This window comes from Gekko japonicus, unplaced genomic scaffold (assembly GCF_001447785.1).
Source record: "Gekko japonicus isolate JY-2015 unplaced genomic scaffold, Gekko_japonicus_V1.1 scaffold299, whole genome shotgun sequence".
NCBI classification, from domain to species: Eukaryota; Metazoa; Chordata; class Lepidosauria; order Squamata; family Gekkonidae; genus Gekko; species Gekko japonicus.
Window position 1 is genome coordinate 443,206 of NW_015170896.1, and position 15,152 is coordinate 458,357.

The following is a 15,152-nucleotide window of genomic DNA, read 5'->3' on the forward strand; positions in this document are numbered from 1 at the left end:
GGGAAGGTAACAGCGTTCCGTGCACCTTGGTGTTTAGTCATGCCGGTCACATGACCACGGAAACGTCTTCAGACAGCGCTGGCTCTTCGGCTTTGAAACGGAGATGAGCACCACAACCCTAGAGTCGGATTCGACTGGCTTTCGAGCAAGGGAACCTTTACCTTTAAGGGGCTACTGGACTCTTGCACAATTCATGAAGCTGCCTTAAACTGAAACAGGGTCTCAAGGTCAGTCTTGTCCATTCAGACTGGCGGTGGTTCTCTGGGGTCTTAGGATAGAGAACTGCTTCATCACCTACTACCTGATCCTTTACACTGGAGATGCCGGTGATCAACCCTGGGACTTTCTGCATACTGTATCATGGAACTACATCCCCTCTTTGCCCTTTCTGGTGGTAGGGTTGCCAGGTCCTCTCTAGCCACTGACAGGGGGTGAAAGGGTAGGGTTGCCAGATCGAGGATGGGAAGAGATTTGGGGATGGTGCCTGGGGAAGACTGGAACCTCAGTGGGGTACAATGCCATAGAGTCCACCCTCCAAAGCATCCATCTTCTCCAGGGAAACTGATCTCTGTTGTCTGGAGATGAGCTGTGATTCTGGGGGATCCCCACGTCCCACCTGGAGGCTGGCATCCCTATTGGCAGGGCAGCCCTTGTAAATTGTTCAAGCAAAAGTTGTTATTTGGATGTAAGTTCCCATGTGTTCAATGACATTTCCAGCTCAATGCACAGAGGACCGTATATTTAACTATGAAACAAACTCATGAAGTACAGTCCACTTAATCCTATGCATGAAATGTGTGTGACTTCTGTGGGAAAATTTATAGTTTTGAGCAGGGGTCATTTTGTAGAAAAAGAGCTAGGGGAACTCATTAGCATAACTCATTAGTATATGCCACACCCCCTGACATCACCGGAAGTGTGTCATAAGGCCACACCTCCTGACATCACCGGAAATGTGTCATAAGGCCACACACCCCGCCCCCAACGGTCCCGGCCGCCGGTGCCAGCCTTGCAGCTCCACTGCCGAGCCCCATGAGGGGCCCGGCGGTGGACCTGCAAGGCCGGTGGGAGTGCAAGGAAGCCCCGCGAAGGCCCCCCCTGGCCCCAGGCAGGCAGGGGTGGGGAGAGGCAGGGAGGAAGCAACTTACCCTCCCTCTTCTCCTGCCTCCTCCTGGCTGAATGAGGGCCGGAAGCGGGGGGCGGGGCTTCGTCATGTGCCCTGCCCCCCTGTACCTCACCCCAGGGGAACTATGTTCCCCCGCGATCCCCCCCGAAATGACCTCTGATTTTGAGCTATAAAATGGCCAATCTGCCCTGCAGTACAAGAGAGATCTGCAGCACAGTGATTTACCCACCTTCCAAAAAAGACAAGAGGAATAAACATCGCAAACTTTTTTTTTATTAGTAAGAAAGAACAATAAATTTGTCTGGTTTGACCACATGGGTGCTGCTCTGATCTTATACAGTTCACACAGGAACCAGGACAAGTAGTGTCTAACCTCTCTAAAAAAAATCTAGAGAGGGTTTAGTCCTTTCATCTTTAATTGACATGAAAACATTTACAGATAAAATCCCAGAAACAAATTTGACTCTTTTTAATTACACAGTTTATTCTTTGAACTCTCGACATAAATCCCCCATGCTTAGGAACAATGCATTATCAGCCCCCCCCCCCCAATAAACCACCTCTGTTGACTGTTATGTGAGCATATTTTGCTTCATGAGCTACAAAGCCAAAGGGAACACTGGAAGATTTAACTGGCACACTTTGTTCTCATCATGGTAAAAACAACAACACTGAAGTTGCTTCCTTGTTCTCCTGTTGAGGCTTTAGGCTTCTAAATAACTGTGTAATTTACAAACATTCAACAAGTGCTGCTTTTGGGGGCGGAGATAGCTGACAAACAGGACACCCAAAATACTAGAACTGGACAGCAGATTCAGAACAGAGTGATTAAAATGTGGAATTCGCTGCCAGAGGATATAGTGATGGCCACAGGAATAGCTGTAAAAGGGAATTATCAGTGGCTACTAGCCATGGTGACTGAGGGGAACCTCCACATTCAAAGGCAGTAAACCTCTGAATCCCAGAGCCAGGAGGCTACACCAGGTCTTGGCCTCTATGCCCTGTTGTTGGCCCTCCAGAGGAACTGGTTGGCCACTGTGTGAGACAGGATGCTGGATGGACCACTGGTATGATCCAACAGGGCTCTAATGTTCTTATCTGCAGGGAAGTACATTATGAATTTTGTTCTGGTGTTAGAACACCATCTCTGCCCCTTCAACAGTGTTAACTCTACTGGCATAGCAGCACTGAATGTACCAAACACCTTTCATTGAGAAGCAGGTCCTTATTAATTCAATTTTGCACATGGGAGACTTGAGGCTGGTCGAATATGGCTTTACCAAGCCTCCCTCCCTCAGCCGAACAACAGCTGCACACACATTTTGAAAGTCATGTCTTCCCAGGCCAGCATCCAATGAACCACATGTGATTAAATTACTGCGCTCGCCAGCAAAAAAATAAAATAAAGCTTTTACAATATTTTTCATTTCAAAACAAAGTACAAATATTTAAACAGCACTTAAAAACACAATGTTAAGGCACAGACAAGAGAAAAACAAGCCCAAACTCAATAAATACCCTTCTATGAAGAAGACAGATGCCCCAATCCCACTTTAGGCACGACAGTTTACACATGGCTAAAAGTGTGAGTAGCGGTATACATCAGAACACATTTTGCTGCCAAAGCAAAACAATGCAGAAGGTGGGCTTCCACACTGAGATACACATCCAATGTATGCCTGTTATTCCCACTCCACAAAAGCGTTCTCTGGATCTGGAACGATAAGCCCCAGCTCAGAAGACAAATATGAAACTCCCTCCCCTCAAATTAGGATCTTGAGTGAAATTTTTAATACGTGGAAACTGATGATTTACAGGGTGAGAAGTTGGGCCTACAGATCTTCTAGTCCATGTAGCTAAAAACATATCTATTCCCTCCCCATTAGAAACAATACATGTAGAAGAAGTAGAAGAAGAGATTGGATTTATACCCCGCCCTTCACTACCCAAAGGAGTCTCAGAGCAGCTTACAAAATCCTTTCCCTTCCCCTCCCCACAACAGACACCCTGTGAGGTAGGTGATCTTCCCTACGATTAGATTGTCCCTTACTTTACCATACCAAAGTATCAGGAAAGACCCCAGTCTGGACCGTCACTCTATGTCTAATACACATTTAGCTGTCATTAAAAGAAGAAGTTAGGTCCTCTATAGTCCATGAGAAAGAATAACTGGCTTAAAAATGTGGAAGAACTAGGACTGGATTCACTGGCATCAGCCTACTCATTTGGCCATTTGTAATCTTGATCTGAAACCCAGAAATCCCATTTCACAGACAGGTGCCTTTCAATTTAGTGTCCCCTTCAGAAATTTGACCTATTGCAGTAAAACAGTAATTGTGTAGCATTGTTTCCCAAGGTTGGTGGCATGCATGTTCTATCATCCCCTCGCCTACTTTACCCTCACAACCACCCAGTGAGGTGGGCTCATTGAGAGCATGCGACTGTTTCAGGGTCCTCTGGGCTTCATGGCCAATGGGGTTCCAGTCTCATACTCTTAACCATAACACCATATTGGGTCCCCTAAAGGAAACTTGCTCTGCACGTTCAGGGGAGGTTCGGTGCACACATGAACAGAAAAAGCACAGCATCTGGTAGTGGGGTCGGAATCCAGTGCCCCGTATAGGAAAAGACACAAAATGGCTGATATTATAAAGCCCCTGCATATATCTGTGGTGCAGCCTCATTTGGAATACCGTGTACGGTTCTGGTCACCATATCTCAAAAAAGACATCGCAGAGCTGGAGAAAGGACAGAGGGCGACCAAGAGGATTAGGGGGGTTAGAGCCCCTCCCCTCTGAGGAAAGCCTGAAGAGTCTGAGGCGTTTCCGTTTAAAAAAGAGACAACTAAAGGGGGACATGAGTGTTTCCTCTAAGCTGAGTTAGTGTGAGCTAGCTCATAGGTTTTTAGCCTCTGGCTCACACATTTTTGTCTTAGCTCAGGAAAGATGGCTCCAGAGCAGACTAATTTATGCAGTAGCCAAATCGCTCGCTCATAACTTTAATGCCACTAGCTCACAAAGTAGAATTGTTGCTCACAAGACTCCACAGCTTAGAGGGAACACAGGACATGATAGAGGTTTATAAAATTATGGGGTGGAGAGAGTTGACAAAGAGACATTTTTCTCCCTCTCCCATAACACTAGAACTCAAGGGCATCCAATGAAACTGATGGGCACTAGGTTCAGGACGGACAAAAGGAAGCACTTCTTTACTCAGAGTGATTAAAATGTGGAATTCGCTGCCAGAGGATGTAGTGATGGCCACAGGAATAAACCGCTTTAAAAGTGGATTAGGCAGATTCATGGAGGATGGGTCCCATTCGTGGCTACTAGCCATGGTGACTGAGGGGAGCCTCCATATCCAGAGGCAGTAAACCTATGAAGGGAAAGCTCTCAGCCTCTATGCCCCATTGTTGGGCCTCCGGAGGAACCAGCTGGCCACTCACTATGTGAGGCAGGATGCTGGACAAGATGGACCACTGGTCTGATCCAGCAGGGCTCTTCACATGCTGTTAAAACTTCTCCATAAAACACATCGGGAAGTTCATGGTGGAAGGGGCATTGTTGTAGGACATAAGGAGTAAGCAGAGACCAGGCTAAGCTCCCCCTTTGTTGCGTCTCTCCTTCAAAATTGCTCCTTCCCCCATGCTGCTTTGCAGCTTGGAAGCAGCTTGGTAAGCTTTTCTTACCTTTGGGGAATTTCACATTACCCAGTTTCACCTGGTTTCAAGCCGGCAATCATCCGTTTTGAAGTGAACCAGTACAGGGCTGCCATTTCACACAGGGCTTGCCCCTACCGGAAATGAACCAGATCAGAAGCAGTTTGGCATTTCAGACTTGCACAGCTTTGTTTTTCCGCCGTTTTCCTCCTGCGCCGGTGAGCGATTTTTTTAAAAAAATGTTCATTTATAGCGCTATAGCAGTATAACAAAACACTCCATGCTTTCCAATGGGATTGATATAATGCTATTCCGCTATAATGCTGTAAATCGAACGTTCAAAAAAACCCCAGCCGATCGCCCACACGGGTGAAAAAAGGCGGGAAAAAAGCGTATTGGAACCGGGAGAGGGCACTGGAGACCACTTGGAAGTGGATGACAGGTAAAACGCTTCAGTCCCGGTTCCTAAACGGGACTGAAGCGTTTGTGTATGAAATGGCAAATAGATTCCGGAAGGGAACCGGTTCTCAAATGGGTTCTGTCTGAAATGACAGACCAGAACCCGTTTGAGAACCGGTTCCCTTCCGGAATCTATCGCCTGTCTGAAATTCCCCATTGTTTGCATGTAATTTGTAGTCAAAGCCCTGACTGTAACTCAGATACTATTGGGCTTGGATCCTGCCTAACATTTCCATGGCTGGGATGATGTTTGCTGATTCCCCCTCCTGCGACAGACATCTGACTCCCCACCCCATCATGCTGTTCCTAGGGAGTCTCCCAGAGTTTCAAGGAGCGTTTTGGGCTACAGAGGGAAGGGGGAGCTAAGGTCCCCAGCTGCCTAGAAGAAAAATATTCTGTCTACGTAGGATGTTCTTTCCCTCCATCTCTTGAAGAACTTCAACTGTGCCTTTCCACGTGTTAAGCTTCTATTAAAAATGGACCGGACGTTTTTCTTCAAGCCTGTTGGCAACCCTGGGGGAGGGAGGGAAGGAAGTCACAGTCCACTGATGGATGTTTCAGAGGGTAACCAACATGTTGGTCTGCAGTAGAACAGTTAAGAGTCATGTCCAGTAGCACCTTAGACACGAAGGGAGTTTTGACTCTGGAAAGCTTCTACCCTGAAAATTTGTGGTTCTCTACGTTGCTCCTGGACTTGAATCTAGCTGGTCCACTGATGGAAGTTGTTCTATCAGTCATAAGTTTTGGCAGGACCCAAGGCTATTATTATTAGCATATCTGCTAGTAAATACTGCTCCACGCTCCTTGCTTCCCCACCCATAAGTTTCTGGCTCTCATTTCCTTTGGATGGGAGAGCACGGGAGATTTACAGCAATTTTTTTTTTTTTTTTGCATATAATATGCAGGCAGCAGAGGAAGGGTCACTCACACCAGGCAGCAAATCTGCCACCCTGCCTCAGGTCCCTGCAGAGGCAGACGGCAACCCTGCTGGCTTCACCTTCAGCCAATCGCTTTCGGTGTCTCACACACCATAACTTCCCAACCCTATCCCATTCGCTGGATGGGTGTGAGTATCATGTTCTCCAACCTCTGATTGGTTGAGATTTCTAAGTATCAGGAGACCTCCTCTCCTCCTCTTGGCCATTATAACCCCCCCACTGATGAAACATCTAAAGGACATCCTGGGTTATTCCGCCTAACAAAGGAACGTCAGCAAGATTTTTATGCTGCCTTTTGCATGTTCAAAGCACTTTGTATACATTCTGCCAATGGGCCATATGACAGCCAGGGAAGGCAAATCAATGCTGTTGTCCTCCTAATCACAGATGGCCCAGGGTAGGTTGACCCGAGGAATGAGAATAAAACCACGACTATTGTAACTAGGATTGCCAGCTCCGGGTTGGGGAATACCTGGAGATTTTAGGGGTGGAGCCCGAAAAAAGCAGGGTTTGGGGAGGGGAGGGACTTCAATGGGGGATAATGCCATAGAGTCCACCATCCAGAGCGGACATTTTCTCCAGGGGAACTGATCTCTGTCGCCTGGAGATCAGCTGTAACAGCAGGACATCTCCAGCCACCACCTGGAGGTTGGCATCCCTAATCGTAACACATTTCTCCCATTCCCTGGTGTGGCCACATATGGAATACAGTAACAATTTCGGTTGTTATAGCAAGAAGGATACTGCAGAGCAAGAAAAAAGTGCAAAAAAGGACAACTAAATGATTATGAGGTTGGAGCACCGGTCCTACAAAGCAAGGCAGAAGCATGTGTATGTGGGGGCTTACAGCAGAAGAAAGCCAACTGAAGCATGGTGGCAAGCAACATGATCTACAAAATTATGCACGGTAGAGAGAAAGCAGGGAGATTAACTTTTCTCCCATAATACTGGAAGTCAGGATCAGTGTATGAAACTGATGGATGGTAGATCTGACAGACAAGAGGAAGAGCTGGTTCGGAAAATGGGTTACTGTCTTGTAGGACTCACTGCCTGACGGTGACAGACAGGTCTTTTGGAAGGGGGGGGGGACTGGACTGGTTTAAAGAGGATAGGTCTACTGTTGGCTATTAGCCACGACTGGCAAACTGTACCTCCAGGTCCAGAGGCAGAATACCTCTGACTGTCAGAGGCTGGGGAGCAGTCAACAACTAGTGGACTTCCCAGGGGTACCTGGCTGGCCACCGTGGTAAAGATGGTCCCTGGAGTAAATGGACCATCGGCCTGATCCAACATGGCTATTCTTCTTAAATAACTGCTGGCCAGAAGCCGTCCAGTACGCTTGTGGCAGAGCTGAGGCAACAACTGTGGACTTTTCATCCACGGGCTCGCTCTTTCAGTCGCCGAGCTCGCTTTCAGAGACCTTAAACCTGACAACATCTTTTGCTGGGTCCTGGCTTTCCCCTGCCATGGACCCCAAACTCAGTCTTATTTCCAGGGTGCTCTGGCCATAATATTGTTAGCCGTGTACCAGAGGAGGCAGACAAAGAAAGCCCGTCATCTGGCATATTTTGATCTCCCTCCCAGTGGCCTGAGCCCTTGCTCAATTTCTGGAAAATAATAACTACAGAGTGCCATCAGGGTATCTGGTGTCACCAGACTGGCAATAAACAGAAAGCTCCCTGCACCTAAGGTGTCTACCCTTTAATACAGACCTGGGCAGGAGGAACAGAGGGAGGAATGGAGGCAGAGAGGAGTGAATGTGGGCTGCCATTGTAACAGGTCCTCGAACAAAAAGAGACAAACCCCCACCAGGTCTTGGATCGTCCTTTCCCTTCTTGGGTCCTGATGATTCTCACACTACTCTTCTACCCTTTAACCTCCCAAGGTCAGTTGGCAAAATCTTGTAAGTCTTGCGCCTCAGTATTCACGGAGGTATTAGGACCCAGCGGAGGCATCTTCTGGGAAGCAAACAGAGACTTCTGCGGCTGTAGCGTGAGCTGCAAGCTGACTCACTGAGCTTTTCAAATCTCAGTTCACCTCGGGTTGCCTGCACATCACTTTTGATTATTTTGAAGTCCCTCGAGTCCTCTTCACTTGCCTTCAGGGTCTTCGTGTCTTAAGCCGCAGTTGGTCTTCAGTGGGTTCAGAGAGATCAGCTGAGGAAACCATTTTTGTTTTCCTCTTTCATTGGCTTGCCCCATCTTTGGCACCCATCCACTGGACAAATAGCACCAGAAGGGTCTAAACAAACACCAGCCCTGATATCAGTGAGCCTGAGGCTGGAGAGGAAAAACACAGCGGTGGATCTATCCAAGATGAGGACGGTTTGGCAGCTCAGATGGGTCACAATTTGCACGGGGTACATCCCAGCTAGAAGTCCTGCCTCTCTTCTGTCCGAACAGGCAGGTACCCATTACTTTGGTAATCGGGATCAGCTGGGCTCTCTTTTTCCTCCTCCCCGTCGTCTTCTTCCTTAGGGGGCACAGGTGGTACTGCCGGAGCCAGCCGCTCGAGCAACAACTGCCGGACAAACATGATCGGGATGGGAAGGGCGGCCACAACCATGAGACTTACGAGAAGACCCAGAGCCCAGGGCGGGTATTCCAGTTGCTGCTTATCTGCCTGTGAAGAGACACCGACAATCGAAATTAACAGAGCCCATCTGGTGAGACTTGGAATATAGAGTGGTGGTCCAGTGCTGGTTTCTAATAGATTATTGTTTCATTAAATGCATCTCAGTCAGGGCCGTAGCCAGGATTTTTCGTTTTGTGGGGCAATTTTTTTTCTTGTCGGGCACACATGATGCTTATACTTAAAAATAATATATAACTGGATATTTTGAGAGTGGAACCTGAGGAGCATGGGGTTTGGGGAGGGGAGGGGCTTCAATGGGATATAAGGAGAAGCAGCCGCCCTGAAAACAGGCAGAGATGGTTGGACCCAGTGGGCCCAGCAAAGAGCCAACAAAGAGGGGCTACACGGAAAAAAAGAAACCTCTTGTAATATAATTTTATAATGTTCTAAAAATCATGGTATGAGCTGCCTCACATGCCATTTTAATATCGGGAAGGTAGGATATCCAGGGGTCATTTCCTGCAGGAGCACATAGGAGCGGAGCTCCGGCAGTAAAGAGCCCAGGGGGCGGGCACATGCAACAAGCCCCACCCCCTGCTTCCAGCAGCCCTCAGTCAGAGCAAGAAGCAGCCAGGTGAGTTGCAGAGCCCCTGCCCCCCGGTCCAAAACAGTCCAGTGGCACCTTTAAGACCAGATTTTATTCAGGTACAAGCTCTCTCTCCTTTGCGGGGACAGATCTGCACGTTCCTCTCCCCCCCCCCAATAGCTAGCCACCCAAAAGAGTCCAGTGGAGCCTGAGCGGTGGGTGTTGCCTTCTGACACACTTCCAGTGATGTCAGGGGGTGTGGCATATGCAAATAAGTTGTGCTAATGAGTTATGCTAATGAGCTCCCGCACCTCTTTTTCTACGAAATGGATATGACTATGACCCTGACTTGGATAGCCCAGGTTAGCCCGATCTCAACAGATCTCGGAAGTTAAGAAGGCTCAGCCCTGGCCGGTATTTGGATGGGAGACATCCAAAGAAGTACAGGGTTGTTTGAGTTGCCAGGTCCCCCCGACCACTGGCAGGGAATGGGGGAGGGGAGGGGAGGGGAGGGGAGGGTGGCCAGATCTAGGCTGGGAAGCTGCTGGAGATTTGAGGGTGGAGCCTGGGGAGGACGGGGACCTCAGTGGGGTAGAATGCCAGAGTCCGCTTTCTGCAGGGGAACAGATCTCTGTGGTCTGGAAATGAGCTGTAATGCCAGGGGGATCCCCAGGTCCCACCTGGAGGCTGGCATCCCCTAGTTGTGACATGGAGGCAGGCACTGGCAAACCACTTCTGGACGTCTCTCGCCTTGAAAACCCCACCAGGGATTGCTGTAAGTCAGCTGTGACTTTTTCTTGTTGGTATTGTGTGTGTGTGTGTGTGTGGTTGTGAGCCTGGAAGTCACAGTGACTTCTGGCGACCCCTAGTGGGGCCAGGACATTTTTCAGAGAGGTGGCTTGCTATTGCCTGCCTCTGCGTCCTGGCCCTGGTATTCCTTGGAGGTCTCCCATCCAAGTACTTGCCAGGGTCGGCCCCGCTTCGCTTCCGAGATCTGATGAGATCGGGCTTGCCTGGGCTATCCAGGTCAGGGCAAGTCAGCCGTGACTTGACGGCACTTCCCACCACCACCACCACCACCGGGACACGACTCTTCCAAATAAGTAAACTACCCCTTCTCTTATTGTTATTGGCTGGAACCATGAAGGGATAGGACTGGGTGGGGGCTTACCTCTTCCTTGTTCCAGGCCTGGTAGGTTGGGCGACTCAAACACATGCGTACCAGGCTCGCTAGCAGCAGGCACAGCATTGATGCCAGGCTAATAAAGCGCCACATGTAGCTGTAGATGCACCAAGGCCGCCAGCCCAGCATGGCTTCTATGTCGTCTAGGAACCTGGCGTCAGAAGGAAGGAACAACAACAACACATGAAGCAGCCGGATGGGGCAGGCCTACCTTTCCTGCTTTGCCTCACCGGGGAAGGAAGGCGTTTTTCTGGGGCTTCGCCCTGTGTCTTTTCTTCCCTCCTGGCTGCCTCAGCTCCCTTTCTTTGGGTGCCACCGGAGTTGACCGGGGAGTCCTCCTCAGCCCTCGGCCTATATAAGGCCTACCCCCACCCCCCAGGCCTTGTGAGACTACCCAGTCTTGTTGGGCCCTTGTTGCCATAGTGACCACTCCAATGTTCCAGTTGGCTGTGTCCCACTTCTGGGGGCGGGACAGACACTGAGGCACCCCCCAGGGTCATGGAGCAACTGGCCAATGGCAACTTTGGGCTGAGGCAAGGGCTTGTGGTTGTCCTGTGGCAGTAGCTAGCCTCCCCCCCCCCGCCGCCAGCTGACTGGCGGGGAAACGGGTGCAGGCAGCCTAGTGATAGCCAGGCAGGTAACTTCCAGACACTTACCCAGAGCTGATCCATCTAGCTCAGTACTACCTACTCTAACTAGCAGTGTTCCCCCTGGATCTCAGGCAGAGAAGGGTCTTTCCCAGCACTTCCTGCCTTAAATCCTTTAATGGGAGATGTCTCTGGACCAAACCTGAGACTTTCTCCATGCAAAGCAGATGCGTGACAGCCAGGGGTCATTTCCTGCAGGAGCGCACAGGAGCGGAGCTCCGGCAGTAAAGAGCCCAGGGGGCGGGCACATGCAACAAGCCCCACCCCCTGCTCCCAGCAGCCCTCAGTCAGAGCAAGAAGCAGCTAGGTAAGTTGTAGAGCTCCCCCCGGCCCCCCGGTCCAAAACAGTCCAGAGGCACCTTTAAGACCAAGTTTTATTCAGGTACAAGCTCTCCCTCCTCTGTGAGGACAGATCTGCAGGGGATATGGCATATGCAAATGAGTTATGTTAATGAGTTATGCTAATGAGCTTCTGCACCTCTTTTTCTACGAAATGACCCCTGGTGACAGCTAAACCCCAAAAGCCATATGAGGCTGCCTTATACAGAGAGAGACCACCAGGCCACCTCGCTTGGTATTGTCTGCTCTGACCAGCAGCATCTCTCCAGGGTCTAAAGTGGAAGCCTTTCCCGCCCTATGGCTTGAGATGCTATATCACTGAAGATGCCGGGGATTGAACCTGGGACCTTCTGCATGCAAGGCAAGTGCTCTGCCACTGAGCCAACAGGGCAAAGGGTATCAAACGGAAAGACAATGATGTCTGGCACACTCCGAGGCAACTGCGTGGACTCTCCACCAATCAAAAGAGAAAGGTCAGACTGGCAGATGCTTGGACACAGTTGGGAGGCAGGGTAGAAACGTACCTGTCAGCCCCATAGACCCAGGCCACGGCAAAAGCTTCACAAGCCACGACAATCAGGAGGGGCAAGGTGGCTGAGTAGTCGTCAAACATGGCCACAAAGTAGCTGCCAGAGCGCTGAACGAAAAGCAGGCCGAACAGGAATCCAACTACGCAGCATAACACTGCGGGGAGAAGAAGGGAGAGGAGGCCCCACGTCAGCAGTCCGGATAGCAGAGACCCCACCATCCACCAGAAACACACAAGGAATACGGAAAATAAATGCTGGGGCACCAGTCTACTTGGGAATCACATCCTGCCTGGATGTCCCTACCCCCTAAATCCACCTCTGTGCAAAGACTGGTTGTGGTGAAGAAAGAGCCCTCTGCACTTGTTCAGGCGCACTCTTATTAATCCATAGCTCAGCCTGTAAAACAGGGATCAGAGGTCAGCCCTGGCCAACCTTGCCTCTAATTGAGGCCATGCCCCAGGCTGGAAAGCACCAACCTCAGCCCTCCCACGTGTTACACAAAAGGGGAGAGGGGTTCAAATTCTGGACTGGGCTACTTCAAACCCAGGGGTGGAAAAGACAAGAGGCACAGATCACATTTTCTGACTATTTCCCCACAGAAACAAGCTTTCCATCCTGTGGTAATTTACGACAGGAGGTTTTTTGTTTAGAAACATGGCAGAGCATTCAAAAAGCCACCTGTGGCTTCAACTGGTACAACCTGGAATCCTGTCACCTCTTTTAGCACGAGGGGGGCTCTTAACTGCACAGAGTAGAATGAGGTGGTAGAAATTGCTGAGACATTGGTTGTACCACTTAAGACTGCAGGGGAAGGGGACCTAGTTCTTGAATGCTTCCCGCACACTTAAAAAAACAACAACCCTTCTTCCTGTTTCTGAAAACGAACAACACATCAGAGAGAAAGATTCTCGTTCGCTTCACCTTGCTGTGCAATTTTTCTACTTGCAGGGAGTTTTTGTGCTTCAAAGGGCAACCCCTCTCCCCCAAGTCTTAAATGGCACAATCCCTTCTAGCCCCTCAGGACTCATCGTGCTTGGCTCTCCTGCAAGCTGCCATCTTGTTCTGTTGATTTTGTCTTTTATATGTTGTGAGCTGCCCTGAGCCCACTTGTGGGATAGGGTGGGATATAAGCTAAATAAATAAATAACAGCATAGCTCAGGTGCAGAGGTACGCAGGGCACTGCTTTCTCCAGTCACGCCCCATCCTTCCTGAGCCCCGCCATACCTGTGAAGAGGGCTCTCCGCCGGTGGAGGCTCTGGAAGTTGTCCATCAAAGGGGTGATGATCCCTTGCATGTTTCCGAGCATGGTGCTCAGCCCCAAGTTGAGGAGCATGAAAAAGAACAGCACGGACCAGAATGGGGCCATGGGGAACAGGGTCATGGCCTCGGTGAAAGCGATGAACGCCAGGCCTGTGCCTTCCACATCCTGTGGAGAGAAAGAGATGGAGAACCCGGGAATTATTCACTCATCTCAGCACGCGCCAAGTGTAAACCAAATGGAGGAAATGCTTTATGAATGGCTGCCCTCTGGCACAGGAGGTTGGGAGTTTGTGCCACTCCTGGGCAACAGCCGGAAGTCCCACAGAGCTAGGGCTGGTACAGAGGAAGGCTTAGTGTCCTCCCTGCCCTTTCAGCCCTGTGCTATTACCCTTGGTGGGCTCAGTCAACGGCAGGCAAAATCATCCAAACAAAGAGTGAGGGGCGGGGGGAGACTCCGACACGTCCTCCAGCATGCATTAGTTGAACACAGACATATGTACTTTGAGGGCCAAGCTAGCTGTGGATTTCAAGCACCCTTTTTTAGACAGCGGAACAAACTTCCAAAACTGAATCAAGCCTCAAAGAAACCAATTCTTATGACTTTGCAGAGTGTTGGTTTGGCTGTCGCCGCTGTCCGTCACAGAGCCAGCTACCTCCCACGCTCAGCTGGGCAAAGTGCACATTGGCTGGCCCCTGTGCCAATCATGCTGCCACTTTTGTCCACCCTGCCTGAACAATGCTTCTTTTTCTTTTGTTTAAGGGGAGGGGCAGTGCTGAATGAATGTTTCAATGGATGGACATACCAGGCAACCTAGGGAGGGGAAAAGAGGTTGAAAACAGCCCAAAAGCCAGGCTGCAAGAAAGGAGGAGGAGCCTGACTCAGGCGAGGCAGGGCTAAGGAAAAGCAGAGTTTGCCCAACGGTAGAGACAGACATATTTGGAAAAGTGGAAGGAGTCTGCATTCAAAATACTTTGGCTGTGATGTGGCGTGTCACCACTGAAGGACAATACTATACCATGCATGGAATTTATTGACACAAGGCGACCATAAATGCAAATGTCATCGACAAAGGATCATAAAGTGGCCATAAAAGTTAAGCAAGAATTGAAACTTCAGCCTTGGAGAACAGTCCCTCTCTCATTATTACATCATGGTGACTAACAATGGGAAGAATATGGCTATTTTGCTCTGGTCTGGGGGACGTTCCCAGGGGTTTTTTTGCATGCAAAGAGAGCATTCACTTTGCATGTGCTGCATGATGATCAGCGGTTTGTATTTATTTATATAGTTATACCCCAGTTTTCTCTGCAATAAGGACCCAAAGTGTCTTAAAACGTTCTCTCCAACTCCAGTTTATGCCCTATGAGGTACACTAGGCTGAAAGACTAGCCCAAAGTCACCGAGCAAACTTCAGAACAGAGTACAGATTCGAACTTGGGTCTCCGGGATCCTAGTCAGACACTCTTAACCCAGGGGTGTCAAACACATTTGTTATGAGGGCTGGATCTGACATAAATGAGACCACTCTTGCAATATTTTGTTTATTTAACAGTATCTGATAACTGACACCTCTTGCTCTGAATTATTGCATCAAAATGTCTGTGCTGTTGCAATCTTAAGTATGCTGTTCAGGTGTGTATCTGTAAGCTGCAAACCTACAATGACGCAGCAGCAGCAGAACTGGAAGAAGAAGCAGTTTCTCCTTTATACCATTTTATCTGCACAACAACCTGTAAGGTATGACAAACTGGATCTTAGGAAAAACTTTTTCACAGTTAAGAGTTGTTCAACAGTGGAATCAGCTGCTTAGGGAGGGGTTGAGCTCCCCCTCACTGGCCGACTTTGAGCAG

At 49.4% G+C, this 15,152-nt stretch overlaps 1 protein-coding gene across 1 annotated transcript in view; it reads right to left on the reverse strand.

Moving 5' to 3' along the window:
• Positions 1-6,783: 6,783 nt before the first annotated feature.
• SLC6A16 (solute carrier family 6 member 16) overlaps positions 6,784-15,152 on the reverse strand; it is a 17,777-nt gene continuing 9,408 nt past the window's right edge. Inside the window, exons 8-11 of the mRNA XM_015418534.1 lie at positions 13,266-13,467; positions 12,035-12,194; positions 10,513-10,675; positions 6,784-8,803 (exon numbers count right to left, since the gene is read on the reverse strand). Coding sequence (XP_015274020.1) covers positions 8,552-8,803; positions 10,513-10,675; positions 12,035-12,194; positions 13,266-13,467 — 777 coding nt within the window. The 3' untranslated portion in view covers positions 6,784-8,551. The remainder of the gene's footprint in view (positions 8,804-10,512; positions 10,676-12,034; positions 12,195-13,265; positions 13,468-15,152) is intronic.